General features: G+C 38.2%; 1 protein-coding gene across 1 annotated transcript in view; it reads left to right on the top strand.

Annotated features, from left to right (window-relative positions):
• MTA3 (metastasis associated 1 family member 3) overlaps nucleotides 1–16,295 on the top strand; it is a 127,105-nt gene that overhangs the window by 101,573 nt on the left and 9,237 nt on the right. The window contains exons 16-17 of the mRNA XM_057367684.1: nucleotides 336–367; nucleotides 7,665–7,819. Coding sequence (XP_057223667.1) covers nucleotides 336–367; nucleotides 7,665–7,819 — 187 coding nt within the window. The remainder of the gene's footprint in view (nucleotides 1–335; nucleotides 368–7,664; nucleotides 7,820–16,295) is intronic.

The raw sequence follows: 16,295 nt of genomic DNA, 5'->3' as shown, positions 1-16,295 counted from the left end.
TAATCCTTCGTGATGCCATATGTTAAAAGCAAAATGAAAAAAAAGCCCTCACTTCTTCAAGCATGAATTATGAATCAGTTCCATTTTTATATTTTCTTGCAGAAGAGGATAATTAAGCAAAAAAATGAGTGCAGTTAACAGCACATTATAGCATGCCATATATATTCAGGACCAATGATGAGTCTCATGCTCGTTTTGTGAGAAATCTCTGCATTTTTGATGTGTTCATTGTTGTAGCTGAACTGCAGAATCTTGGCCTTCAGGGTGAGCATCAGAAAATAGAGCTTTTGTGGATAAAGACAACACTAATAGGCTGTGTTTCTTTTATTTTCCAGAATCATCCAGCCATACAACAAGAACAATAATGGTAAGTATAGAGGAGACTATAGGTATTGATCTGTCTATAGTATGATTTTTTCCTTTAAAAATGAAGTAGATATAGTAGTATCCCAAGCCATTGGCATTTTTTAATATAAASTCCAATATCACTGAAGTGGTAAAATAAGTCTGTATTTAATGAGAAATCTTGGGGGAAAAAAAAGAGGTGGAAGAGCTTAAGAGGTACCAGTGCTGTCAGTTTGAATAGGTGGAAAATCCAGTTAGAGTTCTGTGTAATATGTTTAAGTGGTTTTTGATTATGTCAAATTAATGTTGATAAAATCTCTTGTATTCTATGTGTATGACATGGGTCGGAGCACAATTAAAGTTCAGAACAATAGCTGAGTAATTTCTTGCATCACATTCCTCAGAGRCCACTCTCTGACTTCACCATAAGTTTGATGGTTTGGGTTCCAGAAACAGAGAAATGTTTAAGTGAACAGATGCGCCTTCAAAAATGAGATTAGAAAGTTTTATGTAAAAAAAATGTCATGCCCTTAAGTATCTACTTTGCATTTTTATAGGGTGAGAAATGCTGTCAGTCTCTTTCTGTTTTGAACTTATAATAAAAACTAGGTAAGGGCTGAACAACAGTTCACATAAAGAAAACCTTTGTCTGACAGAGAATGATTGATGCCTGTCCTGTGGGTGTTGGAGGAGAGGGCTTTCTGGTTTTGGAAAAACACCAATTTTTGAGGCGAGTGTTGAAATTTCAGGATAAACCCCAGCAAATCATGACATGAGCTTGTTTGTTTTCATTCTTACAGTTTTTAGGGAGTCCTTTCAAGTTTATTTACCCTTCTTTTTGTACAGCATTTGTGGGACATGTAAATGCCCAAGTGGATTTCTTGACTTTACAGGGATAAAGGTTAATAGAGTTAATTGCCTTTAATGGTCATTAATAATCCAGTGCAAATGGATTATAAATAGGTAAGCACTACAGATCACAACTTTTCAAAATAGTAGAAATGTCTGGAAAAGTGATGCTTCTGTTTTCTACTGGATGTGAGATGTGATATAATCCTTGTTTGTCATGAATTTGTTTTAAATAGACCCATTTCAAAAGAGGATGCTTAGTTATTTATGGGTATTCCTGTGCTATAAAATTTTGAAAGGGATTGAAAATTTATTTTACATTACTGTTGGTGTCAGGAAAAAAGCAGGACAGGTATGCTGAAGATGGTGAAACCTTCACTCTTTATTTACAACGTTTTTTTGTCCTATTGATTTTATTCTGAAGATACTCAGTCTCTCTTATCCATTGATGTATCAGAATAGTTCTAAAAACTAACCCAAAAGAATGGGGGTTTTGCCTGTAAATTTTTTTCCTTGCACCAAAACATGTGTGAACTTTTAAAGAGAGCAGGTACCATTTTTAAACAGTTTGAGTTCTTGAAGTTCCTGTGTTGTGGACCTGTCCAGACTTTGCTGCTGACAGCTCAGGTGACTCAGACCTCAGACTAATGTTCTGCAGTCAGTGTGCAGTAATTGTTCATTGCAMTTAAATAAAAGTAGAAATAAAAATAAGTATTCTGCTCAGTGTGAAATKGCTATAGCAATATCTGCTCTTTTCTGCAACTAAAGTATAACTGGATGTGCAAAAGAAAATTTCTTACTCCCCAATGAATAGGTAGAAACTGTCAGTAAAACCAGAAAMTATGCTATTCCTTGAAACAGAAATGAGAATATAGATTCAATATGGATGTAGTAAAGGAATACTGCTGAGATCCAATGTATAATGGCTACTGCAATAAATAATTGCTCTGAAATGAAGTGCTCTTTTTCTGGCTAATTTTGGTTATACTGTAAGWGATAAAAAGTTAAGGCATGACCTTTAGTCATCAGAGTGTGAGAGGTATCACAGCAAATTTGTGTCTTGGGTGCTTTGATGTTAAAAAGCTTTTGTCTTACCAAAGTAAAGTATTTGAACTTCTTCAAAGTTGTGTTTATAGGTGGTGAAATGATGTAAAGCATTATTATGATCTTGTCTCTGAGGATTCATTTATGTTAAAGTCAGCGAAATAGAGAGTGTACTCTGTTAAGGAAAACAAAGGGCAGTTTTTCTGAGAACATTGCAAGAATTTTTCTTCTGTATTTAAATACCTATTTTTTGTTTCAGATTCTTGTACATAAAAACAAAAAAAAAAGACAGTATTTTAAGCATCCGTGTGATGGGGAGGAGAGGGAGACCATGCTCTTTGTTTTAACTATAAAGTAAATTTCCTCTTATYCTGTGGATAGTTGCCTAGCTTAGTYTCTCATTACTAATTTACTGATTTCCATAAATAACTATTTTCTTCAAAAGGATGCTTTCTAAAACATGTTTTTTTTCAGAGGTTATATAGCTTTTGTGTACCACCTATGACATATAGAGACTGTAAACATTGTAGTATTTTAGCCCAGGTGCTTTGGTGGGTCATCTATCATCTTCTAGGAGGACTGTTTCTTTTGGGGTTTTTTTGTGTGTTTTTTTTCCCTTGCACAGAAAAATCTTTGATTTAGATTTTCAGCATTACAGATATTATAGGTGTTTTGTGCCAGGTTTGATAACAATTCCAGAGGTTYCAAAGTCACACTTATGTTGACTGTTTGGTTGTTTTCTTGTATATGATCTGTTGCTTRAAAACCTTTCATTTTTAATAGCCTTTGGGCTTTGAAATTAAATTCTATACCCAAAATGGTTGTGTGCCTGCATGCTATTATCAACATTTGCTACTTCATGCTGTGTAGAGATTTTGGGTATTAATTTTTGCATTCATCTCACATTTCTGTGAGTAGAAAGCCCCAAACCTTGATGCTTATTAATAGAATAATGGTAATAAACCCTTTGGAAATAGGAGTACTTCAGGTGTGGCTAAAGAGAATCRATACCTGATTTGAACAAGGTAATTCTAAACTTGTTTTAAACTATGYCTTGTATAATTAGGTCAATGAAAAACATATGGAACCAATTAATATGGATTATTGCCAGTCATATGAGCATAGCTGGTTTCTTCCAGTAATATATTACCTYCTTGTAGACAGGCTTTTTTGCTCTGCATGATTTCAATTGTTTGGTTTTGTTTTTTTTTTTTTTGGTTTAAAGATGCAACAAAAAAAAGTTTAAAAGGTTAATTTAAGGCAATAGAAATGTTTTCCTTTTTCAAACAATGGGGGAAAATGTAAGAAATTATAAATTGAAGTCCACTTAGGAACCTGTGRTAGTCCAGTTAAACATTCCTTCAGCCACAGCATAAACGTTCCCTTTTTTACACTTTGAATGGCAGTGGGTGTTACRTATTGATTTCAAAGCTGAATGTCTTTCCAGACCTGAGTGTCTCTTCAGATTTTTTAGTGCCTCTCAATGAATAAATGCTCGGCTTATGTAGCAATGCAAATTGAACAACTTATAGACAGGAACCTCGATGGTGATTTGGGATCTGGGTGCCATTTCTGAATTTGTACAGCATTCCTCTCTTGACTTAACATCATGAATCTCCTTGTGCTTGAAATACTTCTGAGGGCCAGTGAGGACAGGAGATTTACCCACGTTAATAAAAATTCTATATTAAGCTGTCACTTTAATATAAGGTGTCATTAGAATGGTATCCAGACTTCATTTGACTCATAGCTGCCACTAGAGCACATATCATGTGTATAGTGATTCTATACACTTAATTCCCTGGTTTTCCTGCCACAGCAGAGCCTTGTGCCTAGTGCATCTTGTGTTTAAAGACCTGATTTACAGCTGAAACTCAGTGCTGCTGCTTCCAGAAGGCTCGACAGGGAGAAAGACAGAGCTTTTTCATGAAGGGATCTCCTGCATTTCTTGAAAGTTGGAGGTGTCTCAGTTGATCACTGTGAAACAAATGCAGATGGGAAACTCGTGTCCCTGCCAGGCGAGTTTTGATGAGCAGCGTTTGCAAGCGGCAGAGAAATGTATCAGTAGGAGCCAGGTGAAGCTGTACAACAAGGAGTGTTTGTGTAAACCCCTCCCTGATGAAAACCTTGCAAAGATCGCCTTTGGTCTCTGGGTGTGCATTCTGTGTGCAGCATGGGCACCRCCTGCTTGGCAGGCAAAACTTCCCAGAGACAACCCAGCGCTGACTTCAATATTTGCRTTCTTTACTGGATGTAACTTTGCCTGAATCAGAGCTCCCTTTGTCTTGGTTTTGGTTCCAAGAGCTTTCAAAGGTTTTTCTCCTGATACCTTTTGAACATGGAACAGTTTTGTCCTGGAGGCACACGAGATCTCARTGAATGTACTCAGACTGAGATGAGGAACTTGGGAGAAAGGAGTCACTGAGCATGGTGGAAGATTTGTCCAACATGCCAGCTCTGGGTCCAGCTCCTGATGCTCAGGTGTGCTTGGATGTGCCCTGGAGTGCAGATTCTTAGCACCAGTGGCTGTGCTGGGCACAGCTCATCAGTGATGCACAGTCAAATCAAAGCACCAGCAGCTCAGTGCTGTTACAAGGAAATTACTGAAGCTTTCTGCGAGCAGGGTTTTAAATGAGAAGGACTTCTGGGGAAGACAGGGAGTATTCCTGAGGCTTTCATAACTTTTCTGTCATAACTGTGCTGGAGGGGAAAATTTGAATTCATCATCATCATCATAAAAAAAAAAAAAAGCATTTAACAAAGTACTTCGTATAAAATTTCATTTTGCTCTTGGTGTTGATAATAATGTGACTGTGGCATTGAATACTCATTTTTACACACATTAGTGAATATATTTTTGAGAGAAGCTAATGAACTGTTTGCCTGGTCAAGAACTTCAATTGTTTTTTATTAACTTGAAATTAAAGATAATGTGGTCCCTAGCCCAGACTGTAGAACAATGATCTTATTTTCTTCTGTCCTTRTGTGAAAAGTAATTAATTCCTTCAAATAGCTTGAAAGGGCTGGGGGTAGAAGGCAAATAAAAGAGAAAATTCTAACCAATTTGAAGCAACAGAAATGAGATTATATTGTAAGCCTTGTGTCATTTTCCATAATGTTATCTCTTGCCTGGAATGAGGGTTAGGGGCAAATAAAAGTAGAAAAAAMAATAGTTCAGAATTAATTCCAATATCTGGCTCTGCCAGGGGAAAAAGTATTGTGAAAAGACAAGTACTTTTTCCATCAGGCTTCCCTTTTCTTGAGAGTTTATGCCATAGGAAATACACGTTTTGTACTTTGTACATTTCCTGAACATTTTTTGCCTGTGCCTCTTATCTTGACTAAAGGAAACATTCAGCTGTGTATTACAAAGGAGCCTGGGAAAAGATCTGAACCATTATATGAGATAACTTAAACCTATTATTGAGTAGGGAAGCACAACAAAACTATGTACCACTGGAGCCCTTGCATGTTCCTCTGTAATGCAAGGCACTGGCAATTGCCACATGCARATCTGGGGAATCTGATGTGTGGCACTGTTTTTCATGCATGACTTCTTGCTCTCTTTTTGAGCACTACCCACTTTGTACAATAAGAGATCAGCAGTTTGAATACCTTCATGAATTTCTAATTTCATCCCACCCATCTATTTTATCCTTAATTTATTCTAAATAACAGCTGAATTACTTCTAGTTGCATGTCCTTTAGGTCTTTGTCCTCACCAAAGCAAGTACAAAAAAATATGTGAAATCCAAACAGTAATCTAGACACTGAATGAAAAAAAAAACCAAAAAAAAACCCAGAAAAAGAAATTAGATAAATATTTAGAAGGACTACAAAGATAGATTTGTGACCCTGTGTGCACCAACAACTAAATTCACCATAAATGTTGTTTGTTTTTAAGATGAAGGAAAACAGTTTAGCTCTAAGAATGATTTATATGTGACTCACTCAAATTTGCTGTCTTGTTTCTCCTCTTATTTAGTTTTGTTACATGAGATCTAAGGAGTCACAGAGGAGATGGCTCAGTTACTTGCAGTAGCATAATGAATAGTGGAATTTTCTGTCCATTGCATAACATTTGTCCGACTGGAAGGAACAAATGGTGTGGATTGGGGTGTGGTGAAAGTTGTGTCATAATGTAAATATAATGTTTTGAATGCAAGTGTAGGAATTGTTCAGAAAAGAAGGTGCCCTTGTTTATATCCTTTTCCTGTTATGTTTTTATGAGATGATTTAAGAGATGAGCTCTGTGCTCTGTTCTCCTGGTCTTTGTGGGTGCTACAGCCCTTTTCTTGCTTGGTGACTGTGGTGTTGGTCCCCAAATTAGGGGGTACTCCACAAATGTGCAGCACCGTCTGCTTTTTAGGAATGTTACAAAAATGCTATCAGTAATGTGGAAGACTGGTTTTACTTCACCAGAAAATAGTATTTCTTCCTAAGAAAACGTGGTGTTGAATCGATGTGAGATAAAGTAAATTTATTTACTTTACTTATTTAAAGTGAGATAAAGTAAAAAAGTAAATTTCCTTCTTTGTGTAATTTCTTCTGTCATAACTGTTTTTATCCAATTGTTGCAAGTTAGTTCTGCTGCTAATCAATTATGTGGAAAACAAGATTTAGATTTCCCAGATTAATATTTTTTCTATGGTGTRTTCTTCCAAAACATTACCTATAATTGATACAGAAAACATTTCCACTTTCTCCTCATGTGTCAGAAGGCAGCTTCTCATGTTAGATCTGAGTACTTGCTCTCATTGGCCCCATTTCCCCAGGTAAAGGTTTAGTGGAAAATGAATGCATCATTTTCTGTTTGATGTTATCAGTTATGAAATGAATGCAGGTGTATTGTGGGTAGCTCTAACTGGATAATTRCTAATGAATAAGCCTAAGAACCATGGCACCAGCACGGTGATACAAACCTTGTTTCCCGGCTTGCATTCAGGCTAGTGGCAGGACCAAACCATTCTCTCATTCAGAGCTTTCTGTTTGAAAAGAAAGGCAGAGTAAGGGTCTGCCAAGSTAGAAGTATGAATTTTTTGAAATTAGCTTAATGCCATACTTGGATGAAAGAGTAGGTCTTGTATCTCATTGCTTGGAATGTTAGTCTTTTTGCTCAGAAAAAGTCAATTCCGTCCTAAAATCAAGGAGATTCTGTTTCTGAACTGCTTAGCTCATAGCAYTGAGTCATGCCTCAATATCTTTTTGCACAGAACTGCATTAGCAATAGTTAATTTAGTTTTTAAAGAGCTTTAAGACCGATGCATAAAACRTGTCAGTGGGCATGGATTGGTTGATTTCTTACCCCCAGGTCCTGGTTGAGGCTGGGTTTTGAGAGAGGTGTTGGCTGCCCTTTCCAGCACAGTTAGTTAATGGAATGATGTTTATTCCYAGACAAATTCCTTTCCCTTTTGTTGTGATTCCAGCACGCTGCTCCCCACATCCACATGACCAACGGGAAGGCCTTGCCAGCCGCTGCAGGCGCCATTAAGGCAAGCACCATTCCGGTGATCAAGAGACAGAGGCAAAACTGGCTCGATGCTTCAGATGACGGCTTCTTTATAGCTACAGAAGAGACCAGGTAAGGAAAATGAACCCTTAGCAGGGAATGAGGCTTCACTGCATACTGACCCACTATTTCAACAACAGTTYCTGATGTTATCTGAAGTTGCATCACAGCAAAGAGCAATGTTATGTTGAAGCATATGCCAAACTTTGCATCTTCTATCTGCTAATATTATCAGTATTTCATTAACAAGACTTAGCGCTGCTTCTCTGTGGCAGAGTTTAGAACTTTTAAGTTACCACTTGTTGTAGTTTATATACTATGAGGTTTAGGGCACCTCTGACCATTCAAAAAAATATAAATACATCTACAGTGTAGGTTATCCTCTGAAATTTTTAGAACTTGAAAAATAGTGTACAGTGGTGAAATATACAGACGGCAGCATCTTTTTACAGGAGAGAAGTTGATTTCCTTTAAAAGCAATTCAGATGATAATCTTCAGCCTTTCATTTACAGATTAATTGGTAAAATTTAATGAGCTTTTGCTTTTCCCAAGAGAGCTTGATATCATGGAAGAGTCACTAGTTTTCTGGAGGTTCCTTTGTTCTGTTCTTTTCTTCCCCTGTCTGGCCCTTTCCTGATTTAATTCAGACTATGACAAGAAGTTACAGTCTGTTTTTGTAAACTGTGCTTGCTGGGCCTGTTATTTAAAAACCTTTAATATCTTCCTTAATTACAGCAAGTTACATCAGACTGTTCCTCACTTCTGTGATTATTTCACAAGCCTAGAAAAGCTGGTAGCTAAAGAAAAATGTAAATAAAAAAAAGAGAAAGAGCATATGTAAATATGGAGATAACCAAGGAAAATGTGCATGTTTAATCCCATTAATGGCAGATTCAGCTAGGAAACTTAACATGCTAGCACATGATAATTTGGTGGTTATTTCAACATAATTGATTGTGGCGCCTTTTTTATTTTTAAATTTTAAWTTTTTATGAGGAATGCAACGAATCAGAGAGAGTGGTAAAAGGGTGATGAGCTGATGAGCTCTTAGGCTTATGATTCCAGCCCAGATGGATGGTATTCACTATTTTGAGAACCATTTGATACAAAGGCCTTAGTAATATCAGACTAATGCATACCAATTGGATCCTGAAAGGGAGACTGGTTACCTTTTGAAGTTCTGGAATTTTCAATTTATTTTTTTCCAGTTTATGTATAGAGAAGTGCCTGTCAAAGGATGAGTCTTACCTTGGCAGTGATCTCCCCACTGATCTTGGAGGCAGCCCAGACAATTTACCTAGACCAGCTGTTTAAATTTTAGGTGGTTGAAGTGCAGTGTGATGAGTCCTGGCTTTGCAAATCACTAATCTGTATCAGCCCTGCCTGTTCTCATCTGAGGAAATGCCCCTCCCCACTCCCAGGGCTGCAGACACCATTCCCAGGCCAGGGAGCAAGCAGAGTTGTGCTGGCTCTGCAGCCATGGTGGGTGCAAACAAGAGACTTACTCCTCAGGATCTGTGYCTGCTGCTCTTCTCCAAATAATGAACAGTTTAAAGAGCAGCATTTGACACCTCCTGGCATGGAGAGCACGGGGAAGCTGGACCTCACCGAACCTCCTCAAACAAGGAGGTGCCTGAACATGGGCTGTCCTGAACATGGACATTTCCTGTCCTCATACCATCCCCATTGATTCCTTCCCTCAGGTGTGCCTTCTCCTTTCCATTTTTTTCCTTGATTCCTTTYACCTTTACTCCAGGATTATTTAGAGATAGTGTAGCTTGTTCTCCTCTGGGCTGTGAAAGTCTCCAGCCTTCAGAGCTCCAAGTGGAAAGCACTGCCTGGTTCTGCTGCTAGGGATGCCCTGATGTCCCAGACAATTAAATGCTCCGTCTTTGAGGGCAGATGGAGGCAGAGAACAGTCCCTGACAGCCAGCCTGTCCTGTGAGAGGAGATCACACAGCTCAGCACCACCAGCACAGAATTGAACCAGTATAATTGCAGTGGGAGGAGATGTCTAGGGAGGAGAAGTTTGAAAAAGCAGCACACAATTTACCCAGCCCTGACACAGAATGAAAAGAAAAAAAAAAGTAACAAATAAGAATGAGCTGCCAGGGAGCAGCCATTAGGTTCTGAACATGTTCTGAACGCTCAGCTAAGAAATAATCACCCCATTTAAGGTCGCAACTGGTCCTTAAGGGAACTTCTCTTGTGCTCTATCAGGATCCAATCTGTTTTATCATGTGCATTTGTTCATTAAAAATACATATGAGAGAGACACATGCTAATTATAGCAAAAGGAAAAATATTTTTCAGTGTAATTGAAGCCTGCAAAAAGGGAAATGTTTTTCAGTAAAACATTTTTTTGAACAGTCCATAACAATTTTAATTTCTCAGTCCTAAAATATTTTTGTTTGTCTAGTGAATTAATGTTTAAGATGCACATTTCTATAAAACATCAAGTCAGGAGTCTAGAGAGTAAATTTTCACAGAAATATAACTTAAAAAAGGTACTATAATAGATTTTTTATATTATCTGAAAAAAAAAAAAAAGAATTATAACATTTCTTCTGGACTAGATGAGGTACCAGTCTTTATGCTAATCAAACCAAAGATGCATATGAGCATTCTAACTGCTATTATTCATCAATAGATAAGGTGAATATATGTATTTATGACTATAGCTCCATTTAAGAAGAATTTTTAAAAGAAATAAACACTCTTTTCATCTCTGAACTTAAGCAGCAGCATTATTTCTGTATAGTTAACTCCTGTATCTAATTGCTGCAAACACTTGAGGTATTTGCAGCAATAGATGAGTAGGAAGCTAAATATTAAGATCAGTGAAACTAATTATGGAAACAATATATCATTTAAGCTTTCCAGGGTATCCCTTGGAGTTAGTCTAGAATATTGAGGCAGTGCCCTTCACTCTACACTCAGGCCACAGTTCAACAATGCCTGCAGGTGTCCTTAAAAATTAGTGTGAGCAGATGTATCACAGAAACACGAGGACTGGCGTTTACATCTGAAGTTCAATGTATTTTTAGGTGCTAATCTGCCTTCAGAGTAGAACAAGAATGTGTTTTATATCAGTTGTAATGCACATCCTCATTTATTGARGTATGTAGTTTTGTTTTTGTTTCTTTTTAAAGTTGTAGCTATTTGAAATGTAGCTACATTTCCTCCCCTGTTTATCAGTATCTACATATCTGGGGAAATATGGCAGCAGAACTCCCATTTGTCTTTCCCTTTTTCTCTTGCCAGCCCWATTGCCTCTGCCAGGCTGGGCTGCACGGTAGCATCGTGCTGASCCCCAGTCATTGCAGCCCACAGCTGCTTTGGGGAAGAGAGAGTTTGTCCATGTGTGCATAKAATTGCTGTGAAGGGACCATCCCCATGAATTTTGCTGTATTTGTATGTGGATGCCCTTCCTGAATGCCAGTCAGCGTGCTAAGTGAATATTGCCAGTAAACACAGAGGCAATACACTTTTTTTACAGAGGAAATACACTTTTGCTGTTTCATCTTTAGTGACAAGTTGCACTTTCCAGTCTAAAACCTCCCTGATGCCCRTGTGAGACCAGGTCCCATGGGATTTCCCTGCCTCTGTTCAGTCAGGCTCATAGCAGGGATTAATCTGGACAGAACACCATGTGGCAGAGGGAGAACACTTACCTTGTGATATTACATCATAATTTTATGTTGACCTTTARTGGATTTAATATTTTTCTATTTTTCTTTTATCATATCCTTTTTGAATGAAAAAGGAATTCTCATTCCCTCATGTGAAATAACTTGCTCAAGATTTTATTCTAAAGTGCAAATCTGCTTACACAACTCATTGGAAAATCACTCTTTAAAGAGCCTCACGTTTATCACTGCTCACCAGGAGAATGTCCTTATTTCTTTTTAATATCCTTAGATATTACTTACTAGTATTCTCTTAGCATTAAGTGCTTTAAAATCAACCAAAAGTCTCCTAACTATAAAAGWATTTTATTCATTATGTGGTACTAAATCACCTTTGCTGCAAGGAAGTTTTTTGGGTGACTAGCTGTGATGTGAATACTATTGTAGGCCAAATTAGAGGTCAACACAGCAAGTTACCGTATTCTAACTAAATTCTTTATACAGAATGACTATTACGGGAGTTAATACTTGAAAAAATTGAGCAGTTTATTTTAAGGTCTTCAGAAATTTAATAGAAATGTAGTATATCAAGATAAAGATATCTTGAGTTATATAAGATATAAACATAATCTTTGAGTAAATTAATAATATTTCTGTTGAACCATTTGGTGTCAAGGGGAATATATCTATTGATTAAAACCTTTCTTACCAATTCTAGGTATGCAGTGTGCCTGCATTTCCTATCCGCACGCTCTGCCCCTAACAGAGTGCATGTGCATGTGCAATGATCAGACTTGTATAGGGACAGCTCAAACACTGGTTGGTAAATGAATTACCTTTTCTCCAGCGTGTGCATTGTAAGAAATGTGTGGAAATGTTTGGCTGCCTGYGTTATAGCAGCGGATTCTATATGCTTTCCCTTGATGGGCCAAAAAGCATATTTGCACATAGATCTGCAGTTGAATGACTCAATGCTTGTTTCCTTTCAGTGCTGAAGCAGTTAGAAACCTTCTCACGGTAAGTGCAACTCCATTGGGAATGAGTTAACTGCAACTGCTGAAATTAGAACGTGATCTTTAGCTGTTACCAGCAGACATGGCTTCCTTTTTTTTTGCTGATAAAATGATTTGAGAGGCATCCCCGTGGCAGCATTATGTAGGCAATTTTCGTATCCCTCACTTCATGTTCTGTCTCYAAAAGGAAAACGCTTCCCTTGAATTGTTGAGATGCTACCTAAGGATATCACAATTGCTGTGATAATTAACTGATACCACTCATTTTTATTCATGCATGCCTCATAGCACACASAAAAAAAAAGCTTAAAAAAACAAACTTGCATGTCTAGAAAGAAGAGAATGTGAGGCTGACAACCAGCTTCTGCAAAAATGTTGTCTTGCTGTGCTGTCAGTGGTCTGCTTCTCTGGCAGAAGTGGGGGAGAGCCGTGCTGGTGCTCACAGCCCTTGGTGCTCCTGCACGTGCTGCTGGCCYTCTGCAGCTTTGTCTGTGGAAACCCCAACCCCTCCTTTAAATGCAAACTGAAAACCTGGGAGAACCAAAGCCTTAGTTAAGAGCTGTGGATGTCCTGCCCCTGCCCCTCCTCTGTCCCACATGTGCTGTACTCGGAGCTTAGAGACTTTAGCAACACTTGCAGCACATTGTGGGGAGAAAAGGGAAACTGGAGGAGTGAGGCTTCAGTGCCTGGGSTCTGATACTCAGTGCACAGGTGCAGCTCTACACCTGAGCCAGAGTTCTGCCTGTTCTGCTTCTTCTTCCTCTTCACATGTGCAATTCCTGAAACAGAAATGTCCATGGGTATGTTTACTCTTTCTTTTCCAGTTGGCCCCAACTGTACAAAACAATGTGTGCACCAAACTAAAAAAAAGTGGTTTTGACCTCTGTTTCTGATAAAGATGAGGAGCTTTGATTTGAATTGGGATCCTGTTTAGAGCTACACCACACTGCATGGCACCATGGCCATTAGACCCCAGTCCTGTAACCAGCTTCCGGAGGATGCCTGGCTGCTCTCTTGGAGCATGAGCTGCAAGCCTGAGAATGCTGATGCACCAGCTCTCTAACAAAAAAAAACAAAAACAAAACAACAAACATATCAGCCTCTAAGGATGCAATTTTCTGGTTCCTTTACTTCTGCTGTATTATGTAGCTGTCATACATCTTGAAAAGCAGGGATTACTAAATATATCCCTTACAATTCTGTTTAATCCCCGCTGATAGGATTGCAAATATCTTATTGATTTGCCACATYTGAGACCAGGTGAACTGAGAGCTCTCTGCAGTCACTGTGACGAAACTGCCTGTGAGGGATGCGGGGAGGAAGTGCCCTTGCTGCAGTTTAGGAGTCATCCCACTTTAGCTCCTGTTCAAAGCTGCCCTGTGCTCATGAGAGAGCATAACAGTTTCTGTGAGATGTTACTTTGACCTTATTTYGTGCTGACTATTCATGAATGCTTCACCCAGTTCACACCTTATAAATGGTACTTTTCTGAGCCCCAGCTGAGGTGCTGTGATATAGAATTACAAACAGCAGTGTAGCAACTAGATCATAATCTCTTGCCATTCATTACCCATTGAGCAGCTTTCATAGTTCTAAAGGCATTTTCTTTCAATATTTACCTACAAGGGTTTTCCTGTTGGACCCTTTGTAGTACTTACTAAATCAAAGTAACACTACTGTGATAATGCAAATGTTTGTTTTTAAAAGCATTCCAAGGAACTAAACCAACTCTTTTGAAGAATGTGAATATTTTTTTAACTTAAGGAATCATAGCTATATACAAGGAAAATGTACACAAAAATCCCTCAGAGCTCAAGTTGTGCCATTAGAGCTGGGAGGTTTGAAGAACACACAGTGCTATGAGTTTTTCTTTACCAGTCTTCAGAACGAAAGAAACACAATCATGCTGGTTTGGAGCTAAGCATTAATCTTCTCACAGTTTAAAATGGAGTTTCAGTGGCATTTTAGTAAGCTACTTGCCCTGTTTAAAGGCACGTGGTAGTGGAAGGATGTTGCAGTGGTTGGAGTGCTTGCCTACAACTTGGAAAAAAAAAAATCAGTTCTCTGCTTCCTCACAGRCTTCTATGAGACCTCAAGTAGGTGTTTTAAGTCTGTATCTTCAACCCTTTACATACCTAACTGCTCATATCAAAATTAAGAAGGGGCCTTAATCCTTGCTTGAAGATTTGGCAGAAATTGCCAGTGTAACTCCTGCTCTTTGCCTGACTAAGCCTTAGGGGCTTCTTCTTTCAGAGAAATCTCTTTACTTTTATTGGTAATAAAGTCTCACAGAAATGCCATCCATGGGAGTCCAGAAGCTGTTGACTGAAATTGGATGATTTGTTAGTTACAGAGCAGTCTCCACTGATTATCAGGTGAAAATTAATTAGTGCCCAGCTTTGGTGATGACCACAGGGATGCTGAGGCTCTGAACAGATGGCTGTAAATGACCTGGTTACTGCTGCCTGAAAAGTCATACCTTTGGCTCTTGTGAAATGATCCTGCCCTGTTGTGAGCAGAAATTCAAATATGCTGCCTCTCCAGGGAGGCTTAGATACCAAAGTATGCTTTGTAATTGCTTCTTAGGTAGGAGTTTAAATGTGGTTAATTCACATGACTCAACAAAAAAAAAAACAAACAAAGGCACATGTAGAAGGGTCACTCAGCCACTTGCTGTCTTCTCCACTGCGTTTGACAATTATCCTCTCACATTCAGACAGTAGCTGCAGAAATAACCATAAAATTTTATATTTGGGAAGGGGAAACACAATTTCTGAAATGAGCCTTTTTGTGAAATTTTGTTGTCTTGGGACACTGGGGAGGAAAAGAAAACCCCAACAACTTATATGAAATATAGGGATGATAAATGCATTAAGGATTGCCTTAAACATAGATCTTGGTGGAAAAGCTCTTTTCCATAAACCTTGTTTGCTCTGCTAGGCCTTCCAGACCCAATTCAGCAAAGACCTAAAGCCCATTCCTGACTCCCACTGAGCACAGTCCATCAGCTGGAATACATCATGTAGTCCCCATCACACTCCATGTGTCAGGTGTTAAATTGGGATGCCACACAATGCTTTTAACCTGTTTTCTTATTGTTCTTGACAAATCTTGAATTTCCTGCAGTTATGGTTAGCCATTCCAAAGAGTTTTCTTTTTGAAGTTGTCTTTTGTGTTTGCACAGAGGATTTGAGGTAGCTGAATCCAATCTTGTTTATTGAATGTTTTAACTGACAGTCTTAGGGCTTAGCTTTTTGTTAGCTTGCTGCTTGGCTTTTTCCTAAATCCACATGCCCAGTGGGAATGTGTCATCTTGAAATATTTGGCCATCTTCTGTTGTGGGAGTTAAAACCAATTTGGTTTTGAACAAGTTTTTCTATAAATAAGCATCTTTGTATGGGAAGCCAATTTCTCTGTCAAAGCCTTGGGAAACATACAAAGCAAGAGTAAAAATGCAAACTTGTCAGACATCATTAAATATGTCAAACWTATTTAGGTATCAAAGGAAAGATAGCACAACATTAATTATACAATTGTTACCTATAGCAAGGCTAGAGTGATGTTATCTAAGGGATATAATTATCCCCTTTCACCTTTCCTATGCCTAAACCACAGAGGTTTATCACATTAGGTCTTAGATATTGATGATTGTAACTCTCAAATACTGTGCAATATCAGACATATTTTTCACTTTTTATGATTTCTGTGCAGTATGAGCAGTAGTAACTTGTAGAAGCTGGACACAGTTAAGAATTATTTCATCTGAAGGCAGGGAAATAGCAATAATGTGCATGTAGGCAGAGCAACTATGCATTCATTCTTAATACTTTCCCTGATAATTTGTTGGTTTTTTTTTTTTTTTGAACTCATGACCCTCTGGCATAAGTGTAGGTAAGACTGTGGAA

This window comes from Malurus melanocephalus, unplaced genomic scaffold (assembly GCF_030028575.1).
Source record: "Malurus melanocephalus ecotype Western Australia unplaced genomic scaffold, MMel_1.1 scaffold_82, whole genome shotgun sequence".
Lineage (NCBI taxonomy): Eukaryota > Metazoa > Chordata > Aves > Passeriformes > Maluridae > Malurus > Malurus melanocephalus.
Note: the sequence above shows the minus strand (reverse complement) of the source record. Positions and strands in the feature narration are given on the sequence as shown.